This window comes from Cyprinus carpio, chromosome B16, assembly GCF_018340385.1.
Source record: "Cyprinus carpio isolate SPL01 chromosome B16, ASM1834038v1, whole genome shotgun sequence".
NCBI lineage: Eukaryota > Metazoa > Chordata > Actinopteri > Cypriniformes > Cyprinidae > Cyprinus > Cyprinus carpio.
Window position 1 is genome coordinate 4,788,044 of NC_056612.1, and position 18,887 is coordinate 4,806,930.

At 40.8% G+C, this 18,887-nt stretch overlaps 1 protein-coding gene across 1 annotated transcript; it reads left to right on the top strand.

Moving 5' to 3' along the window:
* The first annotated feature begins 378 nt into the window (after window positions 1-378).
* Window positions 379-16,735, top strand: LOC109081562. The gene is made up of 2 exons (XM_019096548.2): window positions 379-513; window positions 15,125-16,735. Exons 1-2 carry the CDS (start codon window positions 495-497, stop codon window positions 16,579-16,581), a joined length of 1,476 nt encoding a protein of 491 aa, XP_018952093.1. The 5' UTR covers window positions 379-494; the 3' UTR covers window positions 16,582-16,735.
* Window positions 16,736-18,887: the final 2,152 nt, after the last annotated feature.

An 18,887-nucleotide genomic window follows, 5' to 3' on the forward strand; every position in this document is an offset into this window, starting at 1 on the left:
AATAATAATAATAATAATAATAATAATAATAATAATAATAAAACAAGTGGTTGAGTACAACAACATGCTTAAAAAAAATAAATAAATAAATGACCAGCATTCATGTGTGCCACGAAATAAATTATTTTCATTCTATATATGAATTTGTGCTATGTTACCCTTTAACACAAAAAGTAACACCTGAGGCATTGAATGACCTGACAAAAAAAAAAAAAAATAGTGAAGAGGAATGTGTCATGTGATTGTGTGATTGTAATTATAAGACATAGCCAGGCTCTTTGAGGAACTATGTGGAGAAACAGTGGAAAGATCTGTGCAGGTGCACAGAGAAAAAGTGAACACACACACACACAGAGAGAGAGAGAGAGAGAGAGAGAGAGAGAGAGAGAGAGCGAGAGAGCTGCTGTCTCAGCTGCAGAGGTGCACTGAAGAAGGGAGCCACCTGACATCTTCACTCTCAAGTGGAAGGACTTTACCTGTTTGCCCGGGTCACCATGGAGCCATCACAGCAGAGTAAGACAAAACCTGATCACAGTGATTAAAAATAGTCAGAAAACTAAGAAGTTAAGACTGTTTAAATGCGAAAGACTGTTTAAATGCGTACTGTATGTGTTAAGGCACATATGCATGGCATGCTGGCGTGTTATCTGTAGTTGTTTGTCTTTGCCATTGTTCGTTTCTGAAATGGGCTTAAGTAGATAACATGAAATTAAAACTGTGGATCAATCACACTATTTTAAATTCGTGTTAACTACTTAAACCTATTTCGGAAATGAACAAGGCAAAGAACTGAATTTTGTTACTTCTTATCAATTGATAATATATGGGCTATTATGTAAATATATAAATCTTGGTGCTGATAAAAAAAAAAAAAAAAAAAAAAAAAAAAAAGCCCTATTCGACATGTTAAATGCAACCTATATGTCCCATACTCTTCTACAGGCAGAAGATGTAAGACGTTTGAAAACTAGGTCCAGCAGTTTTTTTCTGTGCAATTCTGATTTATATCAAAAATAAACTGAACTGATATTCATTGTATGTTCTGTATAACCGATGTAACATAATTAGTATGGAAAAGTATGGAAGAAGATGTTGTCACATCAGTTTTGTTGACTGAAGTTAAAACTCATGTTGTCACATTCATCTTTTACTCCAGCCTGCATGTGGACACATACACATCACCATGTTGCATGGTACCTGAATAAACTGGCTCATCATGTTTCAGTCCACTCTCTTTCCTCTAGATAAAATATGTTAAGGTCACACTTTGAATTAGCTGGCCTTAAAGGGATAGTTCACCCAGAAATGAAAATTCTGTCATTAATTACTCACCCTCATGTGGTTCCAAACCCGTAAGACCTTTGTTCATCTTCAGAACACAAATTAAGATATTTTTGATGAAATCCGAGAGCTCTCTGACCCTCCTTAGACAAAAAGGGTCCTTACACAATCAAGGCCCAGAAACGTAGCAAGGACATTGTTAAAATAATCCATGTGACATCAGTGGTTAAACGTGAATTTTATGAAGCTACGAGAATACTTTTTGTATGCAAAGAAAACGAAAATAATGACTTTATTCAACAAACACCATATAGTGCCATTTTGGAGAGTATAACATAAATAAACAATGCATGCAATGTATGTACGCGGATATGTTGTTTACATTCAGATCAAAGCGTAAACAACGTCAACAGTGTAATTGCGTACATATGTTGCATACATTGCATACATAATCCTTGTTTTAAAAAACCTTAACTGACTTTAACTGAATTACAGGCTAAATGTACCACAACCGTGAAGCACTCTAAAAAGTTTTGTGCCATGTGCACTAACTCTGCCATATGTGTTTGCAAAAAAATAATAATAAATAAATAAACTTTGTTGTTCCAGTGTTCCAGCTGATCAGAAAATAGTTGCTTAAAACTGATTGAAGACATGTGCTGGTTAAATGTGTATACATGCAATAAAAAGACAAACAAAATCAGCTTAAAATGACAAAAATTTGACTACTGGCATATATTTTATGGTAATCAACAATATCGTGAAACTTTATACGATTAATATAGCCTACTTCAGGTTTTTATAATAAAGTGTTTCTTCTGTTTTGTTTTCAAACGTCTCTAATACAATTTTGTTTAGCCATAAGCTTATCTGTGGTTTCATAACTCATATCGACTATAAGAACAAAAAAGCAAATATAGCCTAACTGTGCTAATCATACACCACTACACTGATTACCATAACGAATAACACAAATATTGAGACACTTATCCTTCATTATGATATGAATGCAGTGATAACTAGTGGAAAACATTTTCCCCATCACCACAATCACCACGATGTAAGCGGCAGTGAAATCAGTCTTATTGTGGTATCATTTCGTGAATCAAAGGCCAGCATATTTTTATGTAATACTGTATATACAGTAGTTTTAGATGCTTGCTGAACAGAGCAAATTAACCAGACCTACCAAAGTTAAAATAATATCCAACAATAATAACTGTATATTTTGAAATATTTGTATTTTACTCAAGAATAGCCAACATGTTTCTGTTGATTTATAGAAGACTCTAAAACACTTCTTTAGAGTGTAGACCCCTTGGATCAGGGATCCTCAAATCTGGCTTTCATGCAGAGTTTAGCTCCAACCCTGATCAAACTCACCTGAGGATGCTAATCAATGTCTTTAGGATCATTCGTAAATCACAGGTAGATGAGTTTGATCAGGGTTGGTGTTAAACTCTGTTTATATGTATAAAAAAAATAAATAAATAAAAATATATAAAAAGAATCTGTCTAACGTTTTGTGTGTGTGTGTGTGTGTGTGTGTGTGTGTGTGTGTGTGTGTGTGTGTGTGTGTGTTTGTGTATTAATATATATATATATATAGATATATATATATATATATATATATACATACACACACACTCACCTAAAGGATTATTAGATACACCATACTAATACTGTGTTTAACCCCCTTTCGCCTTCGGAACTGCCTTAATTCTATCTACATGGCATTGATTCAACAAGGTGCTGAAAGCATTCTTTAGAAATGTTGGCCCATATTGATAAAATAGCATCTTGCAGTTGATGGAGATTTGTGGGATGCACATCCAGGGCACGAAGGTCCCGTTCCACCACATCCCAAAGATGCTCTATTGGGTTGAGATCTGGTGACTGTGGGGGCCATTTTAGTACAGTGAACTCATTGTCATGTTCAAGAAACCAATTTGAAATGATTCGAGCTTTGTGACATGGTGCATTATCCTGCTGGAAGTAGCCATCAGAGGACGGGTACATGGTGGTCATAAAGGGATGTACATGGTCAGAAACAATGCTCAGGTAGGCCGTGGCATTTAAACGATGCCCAATTGGCACTAAGGGGCCTAAAGTGTGCCAAGAAAACATCCCCCACACCATTACACCACCACCAGCAGCCTGCACAGTGGTAACAAGGCATGATGGATCCATATTCTTATTCTGTTTACGCCACATTCTGACTCTACCATCTGAATGTCTCAACAGAAATCGAGACTCATCAGACCAGGCAACATTTTTCCAGTCTTCAACTGTCCAATTTTGGTGAGCTCCTGCAAATTGTAGCCTCTTTTTTCCTATTTGCAGTGGAGATGGGTTGTACCCGGTGGGGTCTTCTGCTGTTGTAGCCTATCCGCCTCAAGGTTGTGCGTGTTGTGGCTTCACAAATGCTTTGCTGCATACCTCGGGTGTAACGAGTGGTAGTTGCTCTTCTATCAGCTTGAATCAGTCGGCCCATTCTCCTCTGACCTCTAGCATCAACAAGGCATTTTCGCCCACAGGACTGCCGCATACTGGATTTTTTTTCCCTTTTCACACCATTCTTTGTAAACCCTAGAAATGTTGTTGTGCGTGAAAATCCCAGTAACTGAGCAGATTGGTGAAATACTCAGACCGGCCTGGCTGGCACCAACAACCATGCCACGCTCAAAATTGCTTAAATCGCCTTTCTTTCCCATTCTGACATTCAGTTTGGAGTTCAGGAGATTGTCTTGACCAGGACCACACCCCTAAATGCATTGAAGCAACTGCCATGTGATTAGTTAATTAGATAATTGCATTAATGAGAAATTTAACAGGTGTTCCTAATAATCCTTTAGGTGAGTGTATATATATATATATATATAATGTTTTAGTTTTTTATACGCTTTGTAATATATTGCATAGCAGCTTAATTTTAGAAATATCAGTCAATCATTTTTTTCTCAACTTTAATATGCCCAAATCGACCTAAAATGTGGTCAAATTTTGTAAAGTGTCTTTGATCTTGTGTCTTGATATTATCTCATCTCGACTGTTCTTCTTATTTTCCAGTTCTTTACTTGTACTCTGTAATGCCATTGTCCTCTCTTTCTTGGATTGTTTTTGTCATCTTTCCTTCAGCCTTTCCTAATGATCCTGATTCTGTCATGCATAGACTAACTGCTAAATCAGTATGATATTTTTTTGGCTTCCTTTGCTCCCTTACCTGGCTATTTCATTTCCTTTTATACTAATATGTTTTAACAGCCATAAAAATACAACTCTTAAGTCCCATCATTTGGATCCTGTATAATGTTTTTTGTATTTCTAGCAAAGTGTTTGATCTGCTGTCTAAACGGCTAGATTCTATGCATCTGTAAAATTTCATGGCCCCCAGAATATTTTGTTGTCTGAATATCTGAACATGTAATACATCAAAATAAGATGAGAAATGAGAAACTAACCAGCTAGTCAAGATTGTTTCCTGAAACTAGTAACATGGTCGCACCTCCATTGTTTGAACCATGTTGGTTTAACAACATAGGACTCGTTGATGACTTCACACACTGGTAGTGAAGTAATAACTTCTGCTAATTGATTTGAGATCTCCAAAATGCTGTTGTAACAAATATCAACTGATGACTACTTAAGTGTTTTTTCCCCCATCATTTTACTTTATGTAATGTTAGATTAATTGCAGTTTCCCTCTTGCAGTGCTTTGCACAGGCCTGTTTTGCACTGGCAAACAGGTTGCACAGGTTCCAAACACATCATTTTACAATGCCGTTTGTGAATGTTTGTTTGAACTATTGTTTCGAGAAACACCTGAACTTGTAATGAGGATGTGGCAGAGGCTTTGTTAGAATCCCTTTAACAGAAGTTTAATGAGCAAACAGTTCAACAATCCAAAATGTGGGGCAGGAATCAGAGTCGTGGTCACAGGCCAAGAAGTCAAAATCATAGTAATCATTCCAATAATCATTCAAGTATGGGGGAAATGTATGAGGGAAATCCAAAAGACAAAATCCAGAGAAACAGGCGATAAATCGTACACGTAGCAATCAAAACAAGACAATGGAAATGCTCTGTAAGGCAGTGATACTGGCATTACTTCACAAAGGTCAGTTTGGCCTGACCAATGCCTAAATGGCTGCCAAACAGGAAGTGATCACTGAAGCAGCAGAGGGAGTGGTACCAGTCAGAACTCGGGCGAGGATTCCCTCTGCTGGCGTGGCATCACAGAACCCCCCCCCCAGGAGCGCCTCCTGGCACTCGACGAGGACGTCCCCGTGGTTGTGGTGCTGGATGATCAGGTCTGGCTCGATGGAAGTCTTTGATATGTGATGGATCCAGGATGTCAGGGGCGGCTACCCATGATCTTTTCTCAGGTCCATAGCCCTCCCAGTCCACCAGATATTGGAGCTGACCCCCTCAACGTCTTGAGTCCAGCAACTCGTTCACCTTGTATGGTGGTGATCCATCTATATCCAGCAGTGGCGGTGGCTCTTGGTTCTCGGCATTGGGGTCAGCATCCAGGTGGACCGCTTTGAGGAGCGAGACATGGAAGGATGGAGAAATCCGGTAATTAGTCGGGAACTCAAGCTGGTACGTGACCTCATTAATCTGTTTGATTATTTTAAATGGGCCAGCATACCTGGGGCTGGGCTTCCTGCTCGGTAGCCTCAGCTTGAGGTCCCTCGTAGAAAGCCAGACCTGTTGTCCTGGTTGGTAGGGAGGGTGTGGGCGACGTCGTCTGTTGGCTTGGAAATCTTGTGTTCTGACGGCTGTCTGTAGATGGACATGAGCACTGTCCCACACCGTTTCACTGCATCTGATCCAGTCATCGACTGCAGATACAGATGAGGGTTCACCTGACCACGGGAACAACACTTCATTAGCATGTAGACCCCTTGGATCAGGGATCCTCATATCTGGCTTTCCTGCAGAGTTTAGCTCCAACCCTGAACAAACTCACCTGAGGATGCTAATCAGTGTCTTCAGGATCATTCATAAATCACAGTTTGATCAGGGTTGGAGCTAAACTCTGCAGGAAAGTGGATCTTGTGAGCCAGATTTGAGGATTAATATTCTATGTATGTCTCCCTGTAATAACCCATCTGACTGATTCTGATCATCAGCTTGTTGGGACAAGTGAACACGGACCTGTCAGAACGCAGCTCAGTTCAGAGAGCTCTCTCCTAACCAGCGTGTGTCCGAAAAGAGAGACATATAAAATATGCAGAGCATCGTCAGGACCAGAATTAGCCTACATGAGCATTGCAATCAGTTATTTGAGGGTCATAAAAAGAGGTCAAAACATAAACCTTTTTTGTTATTAGTGCCCCCAAAGAACCACAAACTGAGAAATAATCTTTAATAATAACGATACATAATATTTTTTTATTATGTAATATTGTGCCCTAAGAGCTATAGTGAAGTGAGTCAGGAGGGTGGGGCTGAATTTAGAAATCATTTGACCTGTTTGCTGAGGAAAAACGACTTCTGTTGAAAAGACACCATTCAGGTGTTATAAAACCAGCGTCTAGTGATACCATATCTGACGGTAAGATTAGGCTTTTCTAATGTAACTTCATGTTTCCCTGAACAGGTTTGGTGTTTTTTTTTTATTTCATATGTTGTTTATATATATATATATATAATGTTTTATTTTTTTATACACTTTGTAATATGTTGCATAACAGCTTAACTTTTAAGAAACATCAGTCAGTCTTTTTTTTTCTCAACTTTAATATGCTCAAATCGACCTAAAATGTGGTCAAATTTTGTAAAGTGCATTTTTTGATCTTGTGTCTTGATATTATCTCATCTCGACTGTTCTTCTCATTTTCCTGTTCTTTACTTGTACTCTAATGCCATTGTCCTCTCTTTCTTGGATTGTTTTTGTCATCTTTCCTTCAGCCTTTCCTAATGATCCTGATTCTGTCTTGCATAGACTAACTGCTAAATCAGTATGATATTTTTGTGGCTTCCTTTGCTCCCTTACCTGGCTATTTCATTTTCTTTTATACTAATATGTTTTAACAGCCATAAAAATACAACTCTTAAGTCCCATCATTTGGATCCTGTATAATGTTTTTTGTATTTCTAGCAAAGTGTCTGATCTGCTGTCTAAACGGCTAGATTCTATGCATCTGTAAAATTTCATGGCCCCCAGAATATTTTGTTGTCTGAATATCTGAGTCCCATCATTTCAGCAAAGTGTCTGATCTGTGGTCTAAATGGCTAGATTCTATGCATCTGTATAGATATGGTTGTAACTGTAGGTAATGTAACCATTAACTCTTTCTCTGCAAGCGTTTTTGAAAAAAAAAGAAAAAAAGTTTCCAGCCACCACCAGCAAATTTTTGATCATTTTCACTAAAATTTCATGGCCCCCAGAATATTTTCTTGTCTGAATGTCTGAACATGCAATACATCAAAATAAGATGAGAAATGAGAAACTAACCAGCTAGTCATTATTGTTTCCTGAAACTAGTAACATGGTCGCACCTCCATTGTTTGAACCATGTTGGTTTAACAACATAGAACTCATTGATGACTTCACACACAGGTATTGGAGTAATAACTTCTGCTAATTGATTTGAGATCTCCAAAATGCTGTAGTAACAAACATCAACTGATGACTACTTAAGTGTTTTTTCCCTGTCATTTTGCTTTATTTTAGATTAATTGCAGTGCGTTACACAGGCCTGTTTTGCACAGGCAAACAGGTTGCACAGGTTCCAAACACATCATTTTACAATGCCATTTGTGAATGTTTGTTTGAACTATTGTTTCGAGAAACACCTGAACTTGTAATGAGGGTGTGGCAGAGGCTTTGTTAGAATCCATTTGCAGAAGTTTAATGAGCAAACAGTTCAACAATCCAAAATGTGGGGCAGAAATCAGAGTCGTGGTCACAGGCCAAGAAGTCAAAATCATAGTAATCATTCCAACCAGCAAACAAGTATGAGGGAAATCCAAAAGGCAAAATCCAGAGAAACAGGCGATAAATCATACACGTAGCAATCAAAACAAGACAATGGAAACGCTTGGTAAGGCAGTGATACTGGCAATACTTCGCAAAGGCCAGTTTGGCCTTACCATGCTTAAATGGCTGCCAAACAGGAAGTGATCACAGAAGCAGCAGAGGGAGTGGTACCAATCAGAACTCAGGCGAGGGCTCCCTCTGCTGGCATGGCATTACAGAATCCCCCCCCAGGAGTGCCTCCTGGTGCTCGACGAGGACGTCCCCATGGTTGTGGTGCTGGACGAACAGATCTGGCTCGATGGAAGTCTTCGATAAGTGATGGATCCAGGATGTCAGGGGCAGCTACCCATGATCTTTCCTCAGGTCCATAGCCCTCCCAGTCCACCAGATATTGGAGCTGACCCCCTTGACGTCTTGAGTCCAGCAACTCATTCACCTTGTATGCTGGTGATCCATCTATATCCAGCAGTGGCGGTGGCTCTTGGTTCTCAGCATTGGGGTCAATATCCAGATGGACCGGTTTGAGGAGCGAGACATGGAAGGATGGAGAAATCCGGTAATTACTCGGGAGCTCAAGCTGGTGCGTGACCTCATTAATCTGTTTGATTATTTTAAATGGGCCATCATACCTGGGGCTGAGCTTCCTGCTCGGTAGCCGCAGCTTGAGGTCCCTCGTAGAAAGCCAGACCTGTTGTCCTGGTTGGTAGGGAGGGTGTGGGTGATGTTGTCTGTTGGCTTGGAACTCTTGTGTTATGACGGCTCTCTGTAGACAGACATGGGCACTATCCCACACCCTCTCACTGCGTCTGATCCAGTCATCGACTGCAGGTACAGATGAGGGTTCACCTGACCACGGGAACAAGGGGAGTTGGTATCCCAACACGCATTGGAAAGGGGTCATGCCAGTGGAGGAATGAGTTAAGGAGTTTTGAGCATACTCAGCCCATGGAAGGAATTCTGCCCACAACTGTCTGTTCACGACCACAATAAATTCTGAGATACCTGCCAATTTCCTTGTTCAACCTTTCCACTTGACCATTTGACTGTGGATGGTATACTGATGTGAGGTTTACACTGATGTCTAATTGCTTGCAGAAGGCCCTCCAAACCTGAGAGGTAAATTGGGTTCCTCTGTCAGAAACAATATCCTCAGGCAAACCATAGACTCTGAAAACATGGTGGAATAGGGCTTGGGCTGTTCAAACGACAGGTTCTAGAGAAGCGATCAATAATTACTCGTATGGTGGTGAAACCATTGGAGAATGGCAAGTCTGTGAACAAGTCTATGGACAAGTGAGACCATGGACGTTGAGGAATCAGTAATGGTAGGAGAAGACCAGAGGGTAGTTCCTTGGGAGTCTTGGATTGAGCGCAAGGTTGGCAGGTCTTGACATAGGTTACTACATCTCTGGTCATCGATAGCCACCAGAAGGAGTTCTGTAATAGGCGGAGAGTGCGAGAAATTCCAGGATGTCCTGAGCTCAGGGAGGTGTGAACCCATTGCATGACTCGGAGATGTAAACCTTTAGGCACAAAATATTTGTCTGTGGGACTGTTTGCTGGTGGTGATTCCTGCTGATGGGCTTGTTGGATCTCTTCCATAATGTCCCAGGTTACTGGAGCAATGATAACAGATGGTGGAAGAATAGATTCAGATGTTACATTGTCTGTTGAAGGATCATGACATCTGTATAGAGCATCAGCCATACTGTTCTTGCTGCCAGGTCTGTAGGTGACGGTAAGCTGGAAACGGGTGAAGAATAAAGACCAACGAGCTTGACGTGGATTCAGGCGTTTGGCACTCTTGATGTATTCCAGGTTTTCATGGTCTGTGATGACTGGGAATGGATTGACTTCTCCCTCAATCCAATTCCTCCACTCTTCTATGGCTGCCTTCATGGATATAAGTTCTTTGTTGCCTACATCATAGTTGCACTCAGCAGAAGTCAGGTTTTTTTTGAGAAAAATGCGCAAGGGTAGAGTTTTCCTGGTTGACCATGAGGCTGGGAAAGAATGGCTCCAATCCTGCAATCAGATGCGTCAACTTCTAACACAAAGGGAAGTTTAGGATCAGGATGCTTGAGAATCGGGGCTGTGGTAAAACTGTTCTTGAGTTTGGTGAAAGCTTGGGTAGCTTCTTCAGTCCATTTGAGTTTTGATGGTTTGCCTTTTAGCAGTGACGTTGGGGGGGTGCAATCAGACTGTAGTTACGAATGAAGCATCTGTAGAAGTTTGCAAAGCCGAGAAATCTCTGATGTTCTTTTACTGTAGTGGGTTGTATGCAGTGGCTTTTGCAGAATTCAGACCAATTTAGACCAGAATTTAGACCAGCTCACCATGATGCCAGGAAAAGATTGGGTCGTGAACAGATAACCAGGGGTAGCCAAGGATAATTTCATATCTGGGAGAGTCAATGGCGTAGAAGGAAATAGCCTCTTGATGGAATAGTCCAATATGGAGTTGAAGTGTTTGTGTTTGATGCCATCTCCTATGGGTGTATTGTTAACAGCACTGATCATGATGGGTGGCACACAGGGTTGAGTTGGAATGTTGAATTTGTTAATGATGTCCTTGTGGATGAGACTCAGGGCAGCTCCAGAGTCGATCAGCACTGTTAAATCGATGAAAGTACTTTCAGTAGCTAGTTGAATAGGAAAAGTCTTTGATTTGGTTAGAAGAAGAGAAAGTTGTTCAACACTCACCCGGGTAGTAATTTTGGTGTTCTTCCAGGCTTTGTGTGGGCATCCTACACTGTGGTGGCCTGATTCACCACAGTAGTAGCACAGATTGAATTGGCATCGTCAAGTTCTCTCCTCGTCAATAAGTCTTGAGAAATCCAGTTGCATGGGCTCCTGGCTAGGCATTGACATGGGTAGAGGAACATGGCAGAGCTGGTGTGTGGTAGGAGCCTGTGATGATTGGACAGTTTTTCTCATGAGGTTATCGATCTTAATAGCAAGAGTTATATATTCAGTAAATGAATAGTTTTCACCCTTGCAAGCCAGTTCGGTCTGTAGATTGATGTTCAAGCTTTGTCAGAACACAGCCTTTAAAGAGATGTCATTCCAGCCACTTTGAGCAGCAAGCGTTCTAAACTCGGTAGCATAATCTGCAGCGGTGCGGTTGCCTTGAGACAAATGAAGCAATTGTGTAGATATATCCTTACCCCTAGCAGGATACTCAAACACCTTTCGTAACTGTTTGACAAAGTAATCATATGAAGTACGCAACAAAGGGTCTGTCTCCCAGACTGCTGCAGCCCAATCGATCGCTTTACCAGAAAGCAGTGACATCAAAAAAGCACATTTCTTTTCATCTGAGTAAAACCGTCCTTCCTGGCTAGCCTTTCTAAAAAAAGAAAAATTTCCACTTGACGAATAAAACCCCAGCATTGCTCAGCTGAGCCATCAGATTTTTCAGGCATCGCAAGTCTTACTGTCTGTGGTGTAGGAGGAAGCAATTGAATGGATTGGGTCAGATGCTCGTTTGCAAACTGAAGCTTGTTGAGCTGTTTTTGGTAACCCTTGAGCATTTTGCTTTGATAAGCGAAAGCTGCTTGAAGCTGGGAAACTTCCACTGGATTCAATGGAGGCAAAGTATTCTGTAATGAGGGTGAGGCAGAGGCTGTGTTAGAATCCATTTGCAGTTTAATGAGCAAACAGTTCAACAATCCAAAACGTGGGGCAGAAATCAGAGATGTGTTCACAGGCCAAGAAGTCAAAATCACAGTAATCAGTCCAACCAGCAAACAAGTACAAGGAAAATCCAAAAGGCAAAATCCAGAGAAACAGGCGATAACTCATACACCTAGCAATCAAAACAAGACAATGGAAACGCTTGGTAAAGCAGTGATACTGGCAGTACTTCGCAAAGGCCTGTTTGGCCTGACCATGCTTAAATGGCTGCCAAACAAGAAGTGATCACAGAAGCAGCAGAGGGAGTGGTACCAGTCAGAAGTCGGGCGAGGGCTCCCTCTGCTGGCGTGGTGTTACAGAACCGTGATACTATGTTGGTAATGACCAAACTTGTGATCATTGTTCACAACGTGAGAAAAAAACTGTTGCTGCTTCTGTTTCATTGCAACTTTAAGGGGTGCAACTAAGCGTAAAAAAAGGACAAAAGGGAGAATTAAATGTAGTCTGTTTAGAAGAAAGGATTGTTCACCCTGTTTGACAACATTTTAGCGGTTCCATTTAGGCAAGGCAAGGCATGTTTATTTATATACCACTTTTTATACACAATGGTAATTCAAAGTGCTTTTACATAAAAGAAAAGAAAAAATATATAATCACAACAATAAAACAAGGAATTTAAAAACTTTGAAAATGATAAAAAAAATATTTAAAAGACTTAAAATGAATTTAAAACAGTTCAGAATAGACAATGATTATACATAAAATATATTGCAATCAGTTCGGACACTGCACAGTGCTCATTCACTAAATACACACAGCTAAACAGATGAGTTTTGAGTTTGCATTTAAATGTAACTAATGTTTTAGCATAGTACTTAAATACACCTTGCAGGGCTACCTGGACACATCGTCAGTGATGCTTCCTGGATCATAGGGTGTTTTGGGTCTTACATCAGACACCCTCACCCGGGTGACCCAGCCGGGGGTGATCAGGCACCGACTTGTGTCCAGGTAGCGCCCTACGCCACGCGTCCCCCCTCCTTAACCAGAGCCACCGTGTAGCCTTCTCAGCAGCTCCCAGGGTGTTCTTGATGGGTCTTTGCCTATGCAGTCCACAAATCCCTAAGAGTCCCAGGACCCGATGTAGAGACTGGCCTGCGAAGCCCTTACAGCCCACTTCAACAGGCTCACAGCGGGCCTTCCACCCATTCCTCCGACACTCAGCTACCAGATCAGCGTACTTGGCCCTCTTTTTTTCCTGGGCTTCCTCCATCCTGTCTTCCGAGGGGACCATAAGTTCAAGTAACACCACCTGTTTACTCGCTGGGGACATCAAGACCATGTCTGATCGGAGTGATGTGACTGCAATGGTGTCTGGGAACCTCAATTGACTCCCTAGGTCCATAAGGAGGTGCCAGTCTCTTGCTTTTGCGAGCAAGCCCCCTTGGGTCTTTCTAGGGGGCTGCAGCTTCTCGCCTGCTCGAACAAAGGCAATTGCAGACTTGGTTGGATGATGCTGTTTGCTGATGTTAATGCCAGTGCAGATGGTGTCTGCTACTGCCTTCAGGATCTGGTCATGGTGCCAACGATAACATCTCCTAAGGCTTTTAAGCAGCAGCTGAGGATATGCTCTAATGAGCCTCTTTTCTGACAAAGTTGGCAAGCAGGTGAATCCACCAGGCCCCAGGTGAACGGGGATCAAACACCTGATCTCTTCTGGAAGCTGGTTCCAACTGCGGCATAATAACTAAAAGCAGATTCCCCTTGTTTTGTGTGAACCCTTGGTATTTCTACCTGACTCGATCCTAATGATCTGAGTGGTCCGTTAGGTTTATATTCAGTGAACATATCTGCTACAGTATATATCTAGGTCCTAGGCCATTAAGTGATTTATAAATGAGTAAAAGTACTTTAAAATCAATCCTAAATATAACTGGAAGCCAGTGTAAGGACCTGAGGACCGGTGTGATATGCTCAGATTTTCTGGTTCTAGTCAGAATTCTGGCAGCAGCATTCTGGATGAGCTGCAGCTGTCTAATGGTCTTCTTGGGAAAGCCGGTGAGGAGACCATTACAATAGTCCACCCTGCTGGTGATACAGGCATGAACAAGTTTCTCCAAGTCTTGACTGGAAACAAAACATCTATTTCTTGCAATGTTTTTGAGATGATAGTATGCTGATTTAGTAACTGCTTTGACATGACTACTGAAACTAGGGTCTGACTCCAGAATAACACCAAGATTCTTGACTTGATTTTTAGTTGTTTGACCCCTAGAGTCAAGGTATGAATTCACCTTGAGAACTTCAACTTTGTTTCCAAATGCAATTACTTCAGTTTTCTCCTTGTTTAACTGAAGAAAGACCACTGGCCCACATCTGGCACATCCAACTGTTAATTTCATCAATACATTGGCAGAGGGAGTCAATGGGGCTGTAGTCATTTGGCAATAAGGCTAGGTAAATCTGGGTATCATCTGCATAGCTGTAATAGGCAATTTGGTTCTTTCTCATTATTTGACTTAGTGGGAGCATATACAGGCTAAATAAGAGCGGTGGAAGAATTGAGCCTTGCGGGACTCCGCATGTCATGGACGTCCACTTAGACTTATGCTCTCCTATACTCACATAATAACCTCTCCATTCTAAGTATGACCTGAACCATTTGAGTACCATCCCAGAAAGCCTGACCCAGTTTTCCAGTCTCTCTAGTAGTATGTTATGATCGACAGTGTCAAATGCAGCAGTATCTAGTAGTACCAGCACTGATAATTTGCCAGAATCAGAATTTAAGCGAATATCATTTATTATCTTAATGAGCGTTGTCTCTGTGCTGTGATGTGGTCGGCCTATTTAATAACAATAGTGAAACAGAAATTACACACTTTTGATTTAGCAGGCTACTATTCCTGTGGTAAAAAAGTTGACATTATTGTTGTCTGTCATTGACTTCCCAGCCAACATTTCATGGTGGGACAATATGTGTTTGAAGTATGTCCATGGGTTCCATGTCAGCCTTATCTGAATTAACCTATAAGAATCTAATTTACATAGAATATGACTGGGTCTAATCCAGATAGGCCTGACATGGACAGAACCAATGGACAAACCCATTTAAGCCCATAACGTGCCTACATTGGCACCAACCATGAAATGTTGGCTATGCTGATATTAATAGCTGATGCAACACAATTTGACAAATGTTTTTTAACTTTTTTTCCAGAGACCATGAGCCCAGTGATGGAGTCTGCCAAGGGCTTTGTGCTTGGAGCCATGGCTGGAGGTACTCTGGGAGCCACAGAGGTACCGCTGAATCAAATTATGTCACAGATAATCTCAGGTGCCCAAATGAAGCCCGTTATGTCTGGCGTTAAGAGCATCGGGGCTCTGGGACTGGGTGCACTTCTAGGAACTACTGCACTCATCACATCAATGGCATTGGTGGTAACGGGGGTCACTGTAGCTGCTTCTGTGGCCTTGTGTCTATTGAGATTGAGGAAGAATGAAGGATGGGTGGCAGCAGGATTGGCCGCGGCTCTCACCACGACTTCAAGCGGGGCAGCACTAGGGACCATCATTGAAAATCTGAGCATGAGCTACGGGATGGTCAGCCTGCTCTGGGCTTTGGGGATTTTTACAGTTCTGAAACTATTGATGCACTTCTTTGTCAAGCATACATGCACAGAACGGGAATTCTGTGGATCAATCGCTGATGCTACTAAGAGAGAACAAGCAAGACTACTTGCTTTGGAAATAGATCTAAGACGGCGGGCTGCATTGGAATTGGAAAAGCGGATTGAGGCCTGCGAGATGAAGAAACCAGAAGAGGATGGTCTGGCTGCTTGGGAGGCCCAACGAAGAGAAAGAGAAGAAATAAAGAGACAGCAAAGGAAGGCTGTTGAGTTGGAAATGCAGCAGAGGACTTCTCGACAACGCCTGCTGAACGCGGTGGCCAAATACATGGAGTTTCTTGCATTTTCTGACATTCCGATGACTGTGACTGCTTTTGTGACTGCTGGCTTTGGCATCTTTGGCTTTGGAGATTACAGATTTGTTTTTGTTGTCCTGTTAGTCATGGTGTTATGCATGTCATTTTGGCTCATGAGTTCTTGGCGTTTGAACTTTTGGATGCTAATGGGATGCATGGGAATGTTTGCCACATTTGCCATTGCCGTGCTGACTGTTCATGCCGGGCAGGAGGTGGCAGGCATGTCTGTCAAAATGCGCTTTGCAGGACAAAACATGAGCAAGGAGAACATCAGCATCCGTATGACTCATGCATCCTCCGTACAGGCAATTTCTGCAGGATTCTTTGTCTCAGAAGTCTGTCAGGTTGGTTTAGGGGCCACAGTCGGTGGTCCAGTGGCACGAGAGGCAGGAGGAAAGGTGATTTTGGGGGCGTCTGTAACCGCTGTGGTTGTTTTGTCGATAGTTGAAGCGTCGACACAGATGCTGGGAGTCGGTGGTAAGGCGGGGGCTTTGCTGGGGGCGGCTGGAGCTGCTGGTGTGTCCATGGGAGGCGCTGCAGCCATAGCTGTGAAATCATCCACATGGGGAGGAACAATGGGAACCACTGCTGGGATGATCTTTGGCTTATTGGTGTTTAGAAAGTGGGACATTGTTAACATAGGGCTTCAGATATTTGTGGCATACCTGTTTGCCATGACAAATCTTTACTGAAATGCTATGATGTAACTGCTCTTTTTAGTATGGTACTACAGTGGGCATGGAAAGAATCAGCATCAATAAAATTGCTTCCTTCTTTTTCTGTTCTCACTATATAAAATGTTTTGTTCTCTATATTTGCTCTCTCTCTCTCTCTCTCTCTTTATATATATATATATATATATATATATATATATATATATATATATATATATATATATATATGTTTTTTTGTGTACTTTTTTTGACCATTATTTCATATATCAGGCTTCACAGGGTTAAAACAGGATTAAATTTTTTAATAGGCAAAAAAAAAACATTTAAGTAGTGTAGAAATAAGGGAAAGGTAACAACTTTACTAAACAGAACTCTATAAATTAAGATAATACAAATGAACAATAAGAGACTATAGTGACAGCTGTCAAATATTAAAATGAATTTGTCAGAATCAAAATTTCCCAGTGAGAAAAATGGTGTGAATGACTTTGTGTATGTAAATAACAATATGCAGTTATTTTGGTCATTATTGTAAAACAAACGCTACATGTTGTGCCTGTACTTATTGACCTAATTATATGCTACTTTCTTTCCACTTTCTGTTTCATATTTTTTAATTTCCTCTTACCTTTTAAAGGGTTGATCCCAATCAGGAGATGCAATGTTTGCTTTTGAAATCATTTGTACTTTTTATTAAAATACTTTTATTTCATTTGGTCTGCTTTTTGTTATTTCGATATGTTGTTTGGTATAAAACTATTTTATTGTATGTTTGCACATGACCACACTCGTCACACAGCTATAGAATACCATATGTAGGAGAAAGAGCCTGTTTATTTGTCTACATTTTCTGGAAAATGTATTTTATTGAGTACTAGAAATGTTTAACCTCGGATCAAAATATGAATAAATAAAATAAAATAAATGAAAATAAATGACACAAGTTAACACATATGACTTTTCTGGCCAAATACTATATTACTATAGTAATTCGATATATATGGCCTGAAGTTGTGTTTGACAATTTCAAAATGTTAAGTGTCCACTAGAGGGTGGTAAACACCATGATAATCTGTGTGACTGACTTCTGCCATCCTACATAAAGATCAATCAGCACAAATATCTGTCATTCCAACTGGTCATATTCTAACCTAATCATGATCAATGTAAGTGTGACCTTTTACTACATCTAGAGCATTGTTCTTCATGGATACAGTAGAAATGCACACCGACAATTTTCACTCGGGTATTGCAACTCTTAATGATAAAGAAACTGCAAGTAACAGATTGGTTTAAATAGAAACAGTTTATCACATTTATTAAATAAATCACATTTAAATTGTTATATACTATTATAGTGATTCATCATTAGTGTTATCAAAATGCAGTCATCAGGTTGCGTAAAAGAACACAAAACGTTCACAGAACATGCTGTGGTGTGTGAGCAGTTCAGACTGACACTCCTGAACTGAAAGTGAGAGCAGTTGTGTCCATCTCTGGAGGTCTGTGCTCTCAGGTGTTGGCCAGTGGTCTCTTACTTTGAGTGTCTGGCTTGAATGATGGATTGCGGTAATTGTCCACCCATGTCTTTCTCATGGTCTCTGAAAAACTCATCCAGCAAGGTTTTGACAGGGGTTAGTTATTCTGCCAGCTGGGAACGATCATGGATGAGTCTGTTTTGATCTTCCTACATAACACACAGTTACACAATACACAAAAATGTCAGTTTCATTACAGATTAAAAGCAGATTTCAAACTGAATACAAAACTCTCAGAAGATGCATTTTGTGTTTTAAAAAAGCTCTCCTCTGCATGTGTACGTGTGAGACTCGCTGGCACTGAGCGTCAGAGCGTGCTCAGAATCCTCAGACAACAGCATCACTGTTCACATAGCAACAATGCTTGTCTGTGTGAATCTAGCATGTCATAACGCTACGCTTGCTCTGTTTCTTGCTGTAATTTTCCCTTTTATCAAGTACACTAACATTTGGGAAAAGGTTGGGGGTGGGGGTATTTGGTCTTGGCTGAAATTATGTCAGGTCATGATTTGTGTCAGTGTTATTGATAATAAGATAATATAGTTTTTATGAATATTTTGAATTCAATGATTTTATATCTTCTGGGTTTAATATATTTTATTTTACCTGGATATTTTCATGGGGGTGGGCATGGGGGCCCATCAGGACTGCCTATGCATAGGGCCCGGGATCTTGTGCAATGCCCCTGGGTTTACAGTAGGTTTAGCTAACTACAATAACCCATTTTATTTTAATATTGAAAGTCTTGAGGATAATAAAATCTACATAGCAAAAATATATTAAATG